The sequence below is a fragment of the Mustela putorius genome, unplaced genomic scaffold (assembly GCF_011764305.1).
Source record: "Mustela putorius furo isolate JIRA1106 unplaced genomic scaffold, ASM1176430v1.1 tig00000589_pilon_pilon_pilon, whole genome shotgun sequence".
NCBI classification, from domain to species: domain Eukaryota; kingdom Metazoa; phylum Chordata; class Mammalia; order Carnivora; family Mustelidae; genus Mustela; species Mustela putorius.
Window position 1 is genome coordinate 5,314,519 of NW_025421425.1, and position 14,264 is coordinate 5,328,782.

Consider the following 14,264-nt stretch of genomic DNA (forward strand, 5'->3'; position numbering starts at 1 on the left):
GCAGACAGCAAGAGACGATCCAAAGCAGCATAAGCAGGAGAAGAACACAGCTATTTGAAAGAAAAAAAAAGTACCTAAATTTGACATTGGTTTCAATGTGTGAATTGTATCGTAAACCTCATTATTGTCTCCTATTTTTCCTGCAATCTCCTCCCTTATTTTATTCCTTTTTACATAATGTCTTCTCATGAACAAACTCAAGTTCATTGTGAAATGAAGTATATGTAAATAAATGCATGTACGGGCATATCTAAATTTATATCTTCACAGGCACTTTTGTATTCAGTGCTAATGATTTAAAGACATCTATAGAGCAGTTAAGACAAATGTATTTGTTGATGTGAATTAATACAAGTGTAGAGGTGGTAATGTACGATAAACTCATTACATTCATATATCACAGAACCTCTAAATGTACTGATAAATTGAGCCCTTTGGGGCCATTGGGTTTTAGTTTGTTCACTCTGAGATGAATCTCAGATAGAGGCAAAGAGATTTCTTTTTGTTTTTTAAGATTTTGTTTATTTATTTGACAGATAGAGCAAGAGAGCAAGAGGACACAAGCAGAGGGAGCAGCAGAGGGACAGGGAGAAGTAGGGGCCCGATCCCAGGACCCCAGGATCACAACCTGAGTCAAAGGCAGACACTTAACTGACTGAGCCACCCAGGAGTCCCAAAAGAGGTTTCTAAATAATGATCTAATGAGTTCAAGGTATGGAGACAGAAAATGTAGTTACCCTGAAACACAAATCAGATCTTTTCCTCAAATTTCCTGTCAAAATCTACCGGATTCCCTCTGAGAGCAACACTTCCCAGCCAGGGGCAATTTTGCCTCCCGGGAACATTTGGCATGTCTGGAGACATGGTTGGTTGTCACAACTGGATGGGGGATGCTGACATCTAGGGAGCAGAGGACAGGGTTGCTGCTAGCCCACTGACAAGACAACTCCCCACGGCCAAGAAGGTTCCTGAAGATCCTCAGGAACATATGAAGAAAGCACTTACAGTGAGAGTATGTATCACCATTAAAATTTATTTTAAAAGCAGTGTTTGCAGTGCAAATAAATATCAAAATGGTCACTAGGCTGTAGACATGCGCTCTAGGCATATAATTCTGAAGCGGACAAACCTGGATATATTGAAGATAGTTATCCACTGTGTTGCATTTCGGAATATTATACCCTTGGTAAAAGCTGAAATCTGATCCAAACATGTTTTCACTGAACCAGACCTTAGCAAATGTGTTCAGCAACCTTTTATCATAGTCGTCGGTGACTCTGCCTCCGTACTGAATCTCTCCTATCATGTAGCAGACAGTGGTCCAGGAGACGCCCTGCGAACATGGACAGAACCGTTGTGGAGAACTGATTACCTGGTTCATCCTGGTTTTCCCCACGAAGCAACAGCTGTGTATTTGTGGTCACCAAAGTCATTCATTCATTCTTCATCAGTCATGTTAAAAGTGCAGGAAGAAAATGACATAGACAAACCTTGAGGATTACTCAGAGCTCCTGTACATGATTTGAAATCGACCCCTTTGGTGCATTCCTATGCTTTCATATTTTAATCTCAACTTAAAAAAAGCTAGATTTGGGGAATACTGAGGCAGCTCCTTAAAAAACACATGCTTCAAAAGTGACCTAGACTTTCATTTTTGTTTTTTAGGATTCTAAAAAACAAGTTTTCTCACCCCCCCCCCCACCAATTCAACCCTTTTGCTTTGCATGTAATTTCAGCTCAGCTTTGAGAAATACAAAGATAAACAAAACTGGTTCCTTTTTTTTCATCTGAAATCCAGAGGCAAGTGTGACCCCAGCTGGCATGACTTAAAGGTAGGACTATGCAAGCACGGAAGGCCATCACTGTCACAGGATCCGTCACGAAGCTGGGCAAGTGTGTGAACAGAAGGCCCTGTGCCCACAGGAACTGACAGCACAGGGTGGCGCACACACGGTACCTTTTTGACATCCATGTCATCTAGGTGGTTTTGGATGAACTGCACGGTGGCGTTAAAGTCAGCCTGATTAAATTCATAGGGGATGTTCCATCCCAGGGGACCGAACTTCCTCCTCTCCTGGACCGTGGAGTGCAGGAAAGCCACCGCATAGAGCATGGGTTTCCACTGGGCTGCGGTGCTTACATCCAGCAGGTCCTGGCTCACACCTGTCATGGCCGGTGGGGCGAAAACCTGTATCGTCACTCACACCCCTTGACTTCTTATTACACTTATACATTATTATTTTTGTAAATTTCTGATAGTAAAATTCATTTTTCTTGAATTATTTTTATCACATTCATATGACAATTATAATTTAACTTTGGGTGTCCAGAGGGTGTTTCTTGCTGAAAAATCTGCAAAGAGACTGGGCGAGGAGGTTGGGGGCTGGTTAACTTAACTTAACATGGGTCAAGTTCCTGCCAGTCTGACAAGATATTGTGGGGATAAACTAGAGGTAGAAGAAGGATGGCAGTACTATTACTAAAATACTAGTATTTCAAATGCTATTATTAATATTATTTATTATTACTAGTAACCTAATATCATTTAATATAATACTATTATTAGTATTATAAATGCTACTACTAAAATTAGTATTATAAATTAGTATTATAAATACTACTACTAAAACTACTATTACTAATTATTTATTATTGCTCTTATTATCATTATTATTTGGAATCTGTACTCAAGTTGCAATGAACTTCAGTATATACTACTCACAATTTAATATCAATTAAGACAGTGTATCTAGAAGCCCACCACACCCAAGTATATTCCCCAAATTATGCTAAGTGAAATAAGTCAATCAGAGAAAGGCAATTATCATATGGTTTCACTTATTGGTGGAACATAAGGAATAGCATGGAGGACATTAGAAGAAGGAAGGGAAAAATGAAGGTGGGTAACTGGAGGGGGAGACAAACCATGAGAGACTGCGGACTCTGAGAAACAAACTGAGGGTTTTAGACGGGAGGGGGTTGGGGGGGATGGGAGAGCCTGGTGACGTGTATCAAGGAGGGCATGGATTCCATGGAGTTTGGGTGTTATACATAAACAATTAATCATGGAATATGACATCAAAAACTAATGATGTACTGTATGGAGACTAACAAAACATAATAAAAAACTATTATTATAATTATTATGTATTTATATTACATATATATAACTGTATATTTTTTACTTAGAATTTTTTTACCACCCTCATCCTTCCCCATCTATTTACTCCCACATTATCTCGCAGCCTGACAAGCATTTGAGCCTTGTTAGCAACTCAATAAAAACTGTAGAGTGTTCAGATGGCCTCATGAAACGCAGGCAGGTCATAACTTGAATTCAGCCTCTGCTCTTGCAAGAGGCTATTGGCCAACTTTAGGTAGGGAGCATGAAGGACCCTAAATGGCAAAATAATGTTAACATGGAAAGGCGGGTGTCTAGCTGGAGAAGAGCACAGGCCAAAGCAGAGCAATCCAGGGAATACAGGAAAAGTTCAAGGTGGATGACCATGAGCTCTGATGTCCTAAGGCCACCAGAACGTATTCCATGTGGGGCGTGACAAGGTGTTGTCCTCTCCTCATCATGGTAAATAATAGTATAGTTCACTACAGCTCTATCTTGACTTGTGGCTTTTGCGATTTCTTTAAGACAACAAATTTAAGCACAAAAAGTCCCCTCGACTCACCACCGTATGTTCTTTTCAAGCCTGCCCGGAGGCCCTGTGGAGGCTCATTGGCAAATTTAATGGCCATCTGAAGGAGCGTAATGGGAAAGTTCTTATGAACTTCGGTGGTCATCCACAGGCGGAAAGCATCATGTACCATCTCAGTTTCTACAATTATGTCCATTAGCTCATCCATGAAATCGAGTCCCAGATGGCAGTTCTGCAGAAGTGCCCATCCTCCCTAAGTCAACAACAGTAAATGGAAATGAGACACTATTTCCTGTTGCACCCAGAGATTTAAGTTAATATATTCTTCAGAAAGTAGGTAATCAAAATTTAACAGAGAAGCACACTAACCACTAAATCAGTCCAGGTCAAATCTACAGATACAATGACGTTGAGTTGAGGTTAAGTGTGTCTTTTTCTTTTTCCATGCATTTGTCCCAAAGCATACTAGCACGCCAACTGATAATATATAGTAGGAGTCATGAAAATAACCAGAGTTGGTGCCAAAAGAGATAACATCCCTGCCTTGTACAGGTGGTTGAGTGAAATGTCCATGTACCTCAGCTTCCTCCCAGGTTCCGTGAGAAGTACAAAGAAGGGACATTTTTAGAGGCATGAGCTTTTACGAACAAGGACAGTGAGGGTGAAGACAATATCAGTAACATTTAAAACAGGAAAGCTAAATCCTCGACTGGCATTCAAGGAAAGCTGAGAAGTAACCTGATTTACGCCACATAGCCCCAAACACACAAGAGCGGGTGGTGAGATGTTCCTGTGGAAGTGGGGGAGAAGATGGGCTCACATGAGAGACCAAAAGCCCAGCCCTCCAACCTGTTCCTGCCTCCCTTAAAGAAAGAGGGAAAGCTGATTTTCTTTGGAAGGTACCATGGACAGGGCTGGACTGGAGGCCATCAGCACATTGAGGGTCTAGGAACCTCACTGAAGACAGGTGAAAGAAAGGCTACCTACTCAGTTTCGAGACCTATTCCATCCCTTCTCCCACGGAGTTCCCAAACCTCTGGGCAGGATGTCCACCACCTAGAAAGTGGGAGAATCTACATACTATAAGAACAAGAGCCTTAGAAAATAAGACTTATCTTTTGTATAACACATGGTATGAGCCTAAGAATGTTTCTTGTATAAAGCAATAGAGACAATATTTTAGATCATGTTGTAATAATTTAGTCAACACCTAATCTATATAATATTTCTGCTAGAATGATCTATAATATCCAGATCATAATCTCGAGTTGTTTTCTTGACTCTGTAACTTTGGCTGGTTTTGATTTGACTAGTGCAGCCCGAGTTATTTCTCTTTCCGAGAAACAAACCAAGCACCAAATTTAAAATCTCGGTATAAAACGGATCACTGTGAAATTTCACATATCCCCTTCTATTTTCTTGAGGAGTATATAGCACTGCTGAATAAGTAAACTATTTTTTGTCCCTTGAAAAATTCAACTGGCACCGTTCACAATTCAAAAAAAAAATTAGATATAAAACATAACAACCACAAAAAGGGTTGAGCCACTCTCTGTCTCCCAGCATGCTGGGGAATCTGAGGTGAGAAGTGGGCTGTTTCAACCCTCCCCTGGAATCTGTTCTCCATGGCTGTTTCTGTGGGGTTACCATATTCTGTATTAAATGTTTTATGTTAAGGAGATCATCCACATTGCTAGTCTTGGGTAGTCAGTTCAATCTGTCATAGTGCCTCAAACCTTCCTTTTTTTCTTTTATTAAGACTTTATTTTTTAAGTACTCTCTAAATCTACCATGAGCCTCGAACCCATAACCCCAAGATCAAGTGTAGCGGCTCTACTGACTGAGCCAGCCAGGTGCCCTGCCTCCAATCTTTCCTACAAAACTTTAAAAAAGCTAGTATCTCTGACAAGTTGTAAGCATGCTAATAATAACATTTTTTTTCTTTTACTTGATTTACTAAACTACTAAACAGAAAACATGAATAAACCGAAGGCTAAAATTATTCCATTTATACTCAACTTAGTTGCCTGAAACTATAATTACTAAATACTTATTTATTTTAAATTAGAGTTAAATAGGTGTCCTGTTATTGCCGGTGTCTTTGTTCTAAGCACAGTAACATGCAGAGGGAGAAACAGAGAAAGTGAAAAGGAGGAAGGGGAAAAGGAGGAGGCCAAGAAGAAGGAGGGAGAATGCGGAGGAGGCCGAAAGGAGGTAGAAGCCAGGGTAGAAGTCTACTCAGCCTTCACGTCAGACCAGACCTGGCATTCTTTTTAAGATTTTATTTATTTATTTTATAGAGAGAGAGAGAGCATGAGCAGGAGGAAGGACAGAGGGAGAGGGGGTAGAGAAGAATTCAAGCAGACTCCACAGAGCCCAACATGAGGTTCAATCCCAAGACCCTGAGATCATGACCTGAGCCAAAATCTAGAGCTGGATGCTTCATCAACTGAGCCACCCAGGTGCCCCTTCCCAATCTGGCATTCTTAAGTATAGATGCATGTTTTCATCTCTGGATACACTTCAGTCCACCCCTGCCGCCCTCCTAACTGCATAGCAAGTGCTCAGACAAGGCACACACACGTGAGCCTCCCTACAACCTTCAAGAAAACTGGGGGTGGGGCATATTGTACTTGGGGATAAAAGAGGTGCTAGGTAAATATGGAGGTTCTAAAACCCAGTGGGCTCAGTTCTAGACCAGAGGAAAGAGACTAGACTGCAGTAAAATAGTGAGGTTCTAGATTCAGTGGCCAGGACCTAGAACCCAGTGGCTTCGTGGTGGGCCTAGTGGTTGGAGGCTAAGAGTGGTGTGAAGATAGCTAGTCTGTCCTCAGCAGGGAGATTCCCTGGTGGGGCACAGAAGGAGTTTTAAGATATGGCAGGGGAGAGCTCAGACTCAGGGAAAGAGGATTAGGGTCCGATCTAAAAAAAAAGAAGGCCAGAAAGGCATCTAGATCAAGACTGCATGTTCTCCAGTAGGAATATGAAGCCAAGTCATTCTGCCCCACTTGCCTGGCCAAACTGTGGAGGAAGAGGGAAACGGGGCAAGGGTTCATCCAGACAGAGTTGGACACTCCAGAGAAGGCTAGACCAGCATAAACGCATGAGTGTCCTGTCCTAGAGATGGAATTCTAGAGAAGAAATGGAAGACCTTGCGCATTCAGTTAATTTAAGTCCCTGGAAGTGCCTCAGCTCTGGACTTGACTATCCTATTAGCAAGATTATCATGTGGTTTCCAGCACTTTATAGCTCCCCAGTGAGGCCTGAGCGTGGCATATTCTGCATGCTACAGAATTTGCAAGCCACAAAGGGCTCTAGGAGCCCCAGTCTGGAAAGCAATAAGCGAAGTTTCCTAAAATCTCTGGTACCACCACAGGGTAACAGCAGATTCCTGGCCTCTGGGGTCTGGGCTAAGCCTAGGGGACTCCAAAGCACAGATTATACATTATGGAACTCAAGAAAGACATGCTGTGGTGGGTTCTGGAGTGCTGGGCATTACAAGAGCAGAACTGGAAGCATAGCTGAGGTCCTGGAGTGTAAGGCACAGGGGGTAAGGCTGTAGACCTCCCCCTCACACTGAGGGTTTGGGATCTAGAGTGGGGCTTAACATTATGCAAATTTGTTGTGAAATAAGATGCTCTAGTTGGGTAAGTTTTCCATAAGTCAAGGCTCAGCAGAAAAAAATTGTATGTTGTTCCATGAAAATTTTTCCAGTGAATATTAAACTTTTCCCTGTTTGGTGAACATCACAAAGCACATAAATTTTAACTCTTAATGATTCATAAGTTCTTTTCTGCATTGCTATTCTTTAACCTGTATTAACAACATAACCTAAAAGTAGACATTTGGCCTCACATTCGCCATGGTCTGCTGTAAGAGCTTGCGTGCGTGGACCTCCTGGCCTTGGCCCATGGACACATAACGGGTTTCTATTTTTAATCTCTTCCCCAAGGCAATGATGGAATCCGTGGGATCCGAGCCCATAGACAGGAGACAGATGAGTGGTGTCCGTGGATCAGATTCCTCCCACGTTTTTTCCAAGTCCAGGATAACTCCTTCTGCATAGCGCTCTCCCATGGAGTCCATGATGTACTTGCGGGCCTGCCAAAAACAGTACAGGAGTCACCAAAACGGATCCTAACTCCTCCATGTGTTATGATGCAGGGTGGCTCCCAAAATTCATTTTGGTAGATTGTCTCAGTGATGTTCACAGTAACTCTGCCTGGGAAATAGGACAGAGACATTTTCCTTATTGTATCTCTACTCTATAAATACCAGAGAGGCTGTGTGTTCTTTGCCAACACACAATCACACAGTTCAAGACCAGAACCCAAGTTGGCTGACCAGTTGTCTGGAACCTGTTTCTATATGCTGGCTACTTCATGGTACATAAGAAATTTAAAATATTAGGAAACTGTATTATTCAGGATGCTTTAAGGGAAATGTATATTCATTCTAATAATCAAATAAGCAGCACAACACCTGGGATTTAATGGATACTTATCAATGGATAATTACTGAATAACTTCTAATTAAATAAAATATATTAGATATTTACTGAATAAGTTAGTCAATATTTTAAAGATTTAGTCCATAGTTATTCTCCTAATCATTCTTAGAATCCCTTTCCATTTTGGGCTCATCTCCTTTACCATTAGTTTTGTTTTGACTGAAATACATGCTCACAATATCACAGACTTTGTCAACTATATTATCAACCATATAAAATATTTCACGTAAAAACATAGCCCCTTTTCCAACAAAGTAAAATAATTAACCAATAAAATACTATTGTGATCTTTAGTCTATGGTCTCCCTCTGGTAAAAACTGGATTCCCTCAAAGAAAAATTTCCTATTCTGTTTTCTTCTCCTACCTCATGGGAGTAAAACCCAAATTTCTCTACCCAGTGAGATTCCCCAGAAGAATCTCTCTCACGTAATAATCAGAGCCCAGCTACAGGTGCAACATGACCTTTAACCTTTCCAGGGGCTGGGTAAGGTGAACTTTGGTGAGGTGGGCCTTGGCGGGACCCCACTTCCAATTCTGGAGAAACACAAAACAATTGTAGTCAGGGTTTTCCTTAAGTCAGAGAGACTTGAGAAAGACTTGGGCCAAAGCGAGAGTGGTGCTGGTTAAACTGTTTTCTTTGACTTAAAAACACCCGAAGTTCGATTTCAGTCAGTAATACAGGCTCTTCCTCCATTTTGAATATCCAGCTATACACGATGCATTCCCAAAGTAATTGTCACCTCCCAGGTCTCTGAGCTTTAAAATTGGGATGATGTCCGCACTCATGTCTGCCCACTGCAGGTTAGAGTGGGAAGGTGGTAGCCACAATAAGGGATTCATCCAGATCTTTGGGTGATGAGCGGGTTTTATCTAGATGAAGAGGACAGGCAGGAGAGCTAGCGTGGTGAGCATTCCACGCAGAGAGGACACACACAGAGAACTTGAAACCGAAAAGAGCGCGTCACCAAGAAGGGCCAGAAGGACATCCAGTATAACTCATGTAAGATTCAGCTGTGGGACATCCCGGCTTCTGCATACCTCATCGGCATGAATGGAAAGAGAGTGCCACATTGTCACAACTTACTCTTCACATACCTGTGAAGAACATTTTTGTCTCAGTATCTGATTTCAGTAAAACAGACTCAAGTGTTGAGTCTGGGTAAAAAATCAACAAGTAAACCTCTGCACCTGTTCTGACCCTCTTCATTGTTCTTGAGACACAAATGTGTATGAGACATGAGATAACCTCTGAGGGTGCTCTGTTTTTACAACCAGGCCGCTGAAATTCGCCTGACGTGGGCAGTCATGCTCGGCCAAAATACTGAGAACAAGCCTGATGCTGCCTATGGGGAATGGGGACTGCATATACCTACGCTGTAGACTTTCAAATATGCTTCCCAAGAAGGTGTCTGGTTGAAAGGCACAAAAAGAATGTAATGTGAGCATAAGAATTTCAGAGGAGAGGACATTTTTCCAGAGGGGCCTTGCAGATCTTAAGACTTGGGTGTTTTAATGGCCTTGGGAAGGCACTGAAAGTCTTCAAAAAGGAAGGAATAGCATAATCATATTTCCATTCCTTCTAGAGTATACAGGATTGACTGGAGTGGACAAGGAGGAGCAAGAGGGGACCCCAGCTGGGAAACCATGGCTCTAGTCGATCCATGGACAACAGAAGCTACGATGGTGATGACAAAGTTATAAAGGAGCTTTGTAGACTTCAATTCAGTATTGAACCAAATGAAGTGTTACATAAGGAAAAAAGGAAGGAAGGAAGAGAGTAGAGGGAGAGCGAGAGAGAAGGGAGAGACAGGAGAGAGAGAGGAGAGGAGGGGAGACGAGGGGAGGGGAGGGGAGGGAGAGGAAGGAAGAAAGAAGGAGAAAAAGAAAGAACGACAGGTAAGGGAGGGAAAGGGGGGAGGAGGGAGGACATGAGTGAGAAAGGAAGGGAGGGAGGAGGGAAGGAAAGAGAGAGAGAGAGAGAGAGAGAGAGGAAGGATTGCTTGAAGAACATTTTTGTCTCAGTATCTGATTTCAACTCCTACACTGTCCTTAAGGCAACAGTGTGACAAGTCTTTGGGGCAGGATAAAAGTAATGAAGTTGAGAAGAGAAACTGAAGGAAGGGTGATCTCCGTTGCCCTGCATTGCAAAACTCATTTTTCTTTTCTCAATAAATCATCGAATCTAGTTGTTTTCATGACTCCTTGGTACCTACCTGGCCTTGGAATGGGCCATTCCCTGTTGTTCAGGCTCGCCCCGGAGAGTGCAGGGGAGCGCGTCCCACACTCTAGTATAAGCCCAGCCTGCGGTACTCTGTGGCTTGTTTGGGGAGGGCCTGAAGGAATCCACCTGAGCTGAATATTCAAGCTAAATTTTTCATTGTGGAGGCAGGACACAAAAGTCTTATTAGCAGTGACATTTCCATGACAGGAGGCCAGCAGATTAAAGGTCTTTGAGAAGATGGATCTTCTGGAGGCAGCATTCACATTTAAACCATATGAAAAATTCAAAGAGTTTTAAGCCAGTTCTTGCATCAAGGTTCCTGAGACTTTCTGGGGTTGTAACTGTAGATTTGGGGATACTCTGCCTCCCTCTTATCTACCTCTCCGGCCAGAATTCCACACTCTTCCTACTTTTTACGACTAACAACATGGAGCATCCACATCATTTTGGAGTTAATATAAAAATGGTATGGAGGAGGGGCACCTGGGTGGCTCAGTGGGTTAAGCTGCTGCCTTCGGCTCAGGTCAGGATCTCAGGGCCCTGGGATCGAGTCCCGCACCGGGCTCCCTACTCAGCAGGGAGCCTGCTTCCCTCTCTCTCTCTCTGCCTGCCTCTCTGTCTACTGTGATCTCTCTCTGTCAAATAAATAAATAAAATCTTTCAATAAATAAATAAATAAATAAATAAAAATGGTATGGAGGAGTAATACATTATCTTTACGTCATACCTGTACGCTGACCTAAAAAACACGGCTTCCTCATTCACTCTTGTACCATTTAGACCAAAGAAGATTATTAAATCATTTAGCCCAAATGCACACCTCGCTACATTTGTTTACTTTTCCATTTGTCACATGGATATTGCCAGAAAATTCCATAGAAGCCTCCAATTCTGACTGGGATTAAAATATTCAATATTTCTTTAAATTTAAATGGAAATTCTCCTTAAAAATATTCTCCTAGGGGGCACCTGGCTGGCTCAGTTGGTGGTGCATGTGACTCTTGGTCTCAGAGTTGTAGTACATTCGAGCCCCACAATGGGTGTAGAGATTATTTACAAATAATACAAACATCTTTAAAAAACATTCTTCTTTACAAACTTTTTACCTGGGCAATGGTTCTGTCAGGACACCATGATCTAATAAGGAGAAGACGTCTAAAGCAGTCAAGAGATTTGTCATAGGCATTTGGAAGGGGCTCCTCCTCAGGGTTTTCCTTATCAAACCAAATTTTCCACATTTTCTCATTTCTTGATATCTGAAAATACCAGGGGATAAGAATTGCATCACAGCACAGAAAAACCTTTCAGTAATAGTTCACGGGTATTTTTCATCAAATCTTCTGACTTTTCCAGACACGTGTGAATGATATCCCTTGTTTTGCTTTTTTTAAATTTTATATTCCACTACCAAAAAGTGTAACAGTCTAAAATCAAATGTGATTTTCTCTAAAGTCGGTCCACATTAATGCCAGCGTACAGTAGCTTTTGAAGTAGGGTACCTTTCTCATACCTTTGTGCTAACAAATTTATGAGGAATAAAGAAATCAATGAAAACTCATTTTCATTATTTTAAGGAAATCTGATTTGCTCCATGAAATCCTTTCATGATCAGGAACCCATTCACTCATTATTCACGTATGTTTCCTCATTTCCCAGGGCCACTCCTGGCACAAAAGAAGACATTTAATATATGTTTATTATTGAGCCCAAAGCCTTTTGGTCAATACTCCATTAATCTAGAGTAATTTGAAATATATGACTTAATATCGTATCAAATGAGTAATGACACACATGCTTCCTTTAGGCAATTGATAAGGAGGAAGAGAACACAGTCCATTATCCTTTGGAACTTAAAATCAGGGACAGCAGTCCACGGGCATTCATCTCTAAAACACAGCACAAACAAATAACGTCTGCAGATAAATATAATCCAATGTTCTCTGGTATATTCCCCTTGATTAAAGCCCCGGATATAGTTCTTGGAGGCCTAATCAAAGGGGAAAACGTGCCAGATCCACACTAGAAAGTACTGTGTAAGAATAAAAAGTAAAAACCTCCCTCTGTCGTGAAAGACAACATGATGTGGAGGGACTTCAGGCATAAGACAATCTCCAGAAAACGGCAACCTCAGGAACAGATACCAGTCGGAGAAAGGTCACTAGGAGTCATCTCATAGGGGAACACACTCGAGTGCATTAAAACCTCCCAAATGAAAGTTATTTTACACAAAAGAATGGGTTAAATTATACAGCAGAAATAATGCAGATCACCAGGCATAAAGCCAACACATACAGATAGAGCTGAACAGTAACTTTTTGGTCAAACGAAACCGGGAAAGTCAGGAACCAACATTAGCATGTTTTCTGGTCATAAAAAGCCTACAGCTTGTGGGTACATAAAGCCACCTTGCTCTAGTGTGACTTCTCTCTGCTCATCTGATTCTCAAGAATCTGTTCCCTAGTTTGTCCCCATTCAGCTCTCCAGACCCAACTTCCATGATGCCAGCACGTAGACAACTCACCAGGAACTGGCTGCTTATGACCGGATAGTGACTTGTAAAAGAGGCCAAGGACTGGCAGCCCATTTATGCCCAGACACCTGGCTAAGGCCATATCATGGGAGCACAAGAGAGGAGGAAGAAGAGAAAAACAAGAGGCAAGAAAATCATCTCCAGCATTTAGAGGTCGGCTGTTCATGTTTCTTTTTGTTAATCTCCAGGAAGATGGCAAAACCCCTTAAACATGTCGAGTGATTTCATTAAATCTCAGTGTTCCCACTCATGGCTCTCCGGTCGGTGATACTGACAGAGGGCACTGGACGGCACCATTTCGACGTGGTGGAGTTTGCTTCATCAGAGTGCGAGTGGGTGGGAGGAAGTTCAGGCACCAGGGCAAGAGGGACCACATTAAATGACTTCTCTCTTCCACAAGGACCGCAGCTACTTGTGAGTCAGGGAGCTGCTCCCTGCGACGCTGCTGGAAACTTATTCAAAGCACAGGTTACCTGATCAAGGATGTCTGAAAACTGTCTGAGTTTGCTGAGTTCCACCAGATTCAGCCAGGTCATGTCCAGGATCCATTTAGCTGGTTTAGGAGGACAAGCTTTAAGGTCCAAGGAGGCACCTCCTTTAAAATCAAACACAGAAAGTTACTAGATTGTTCTTTCTTTACTCTAAAACAACATATTTATATACAAAAGTTTTTTCTGAAACATTTTTTTTAAGATTTTATTTATTTATTTGACAGAGAGAGATCACAAGTAGGCAGAGAGGCAGGCAGAGAGAGAGAGAGAGAGGAGGAAGCAGGCTCCCCGATGAGCAGAGAGCCCAATGCAGGGCTCCATCTCAGGACCCTGAGATCATGACAGAGACAGAGGCTTTAACCCACTGAGCCACCCAGGCGCCCCAACTTTTTCTTACACTTTTAATTTTAATTATTTACCACCTTGACATTTTTTAAAGGTTTTAGTATTCCGAGAGAGACAGACAGAGTGTGCACGAGCAGGGGGAGGGGCAGAGGGAGAAGCAGACTCCACACCAAGCAGAGAGCCCGACACAGGGCTGTATCCCAGGACCCTGCAATCATGACCTGACCCAAAGTCCAACACTTAGGGATGCGGGAGTGGCTCAGTCTGTTAAGCATCTGCCTTCTGCTCAGGTCATGATCCCAGCATCCTGGGATCAAGTCCCGTGCCGGCTCCTTCCTCCGTGGGGAGCCTCCTTCTCCGTCTGCCTGAAGCTCCCTCTGCTTGCACGTTCTCCCTCTCTCTCTCTCTCTCTCTCTCAAAGAAATAAAATCTTTGAAAAAAAAAAGAAAAAAGTCCAACACTTAACCAACTGAGCCCCCCGGCACCGCATTACCTTGTCATTTTTTAGGCTCAGAA

At 42.4% G+C, this 14,264-nt stretch overlaps 1 protein-coding gene across 2 annotated transcripts in view; it reads right to left on the reverse strand.

Annotated features, from left to right (window-relative positions):
* The window catches only part of DNAH5 (dynein axonemal heavy chain 5), a 262,860-nt gene that overhangs the window by 16,634 nt on the left and 231,962 nt on the right, over positions 1 to 14,264 (reverse strand). For both annotated transcript variants that reach the window (XM_045082025.1, XM_004761213.3), the window contains exons 69-74: positions 13,386 to 13,507; positions 11,489 to 11,638; positions 7,506 to 7,751; positions 3,684 to 3,903; positions 1,958 to 2,163; positions 1,130 to 1,333 (exon numbers count right to left, since the gene is read on the reverse strand). In XM_045082025.1, the coding sequence (XP_044937960.1) occupies positions 1,130 to 1,333; positions 1,958 to 2,163; positions 3,684 to 3,903; positions 7,506 to 7,751; positions 11,489 to 11,638; positions 13,386 to 13,507 (1,148 nt within the window). The remainder of the gene's footprint in view (positions 1 to 1,129; positions 1,334 to 1,957; positions 2,164 to 3,683; positions 3,904 to 7,505; positions 7,752 to 11,488; positions 11,639 to 13,385; positions 13,508 to 14,264) is intronic.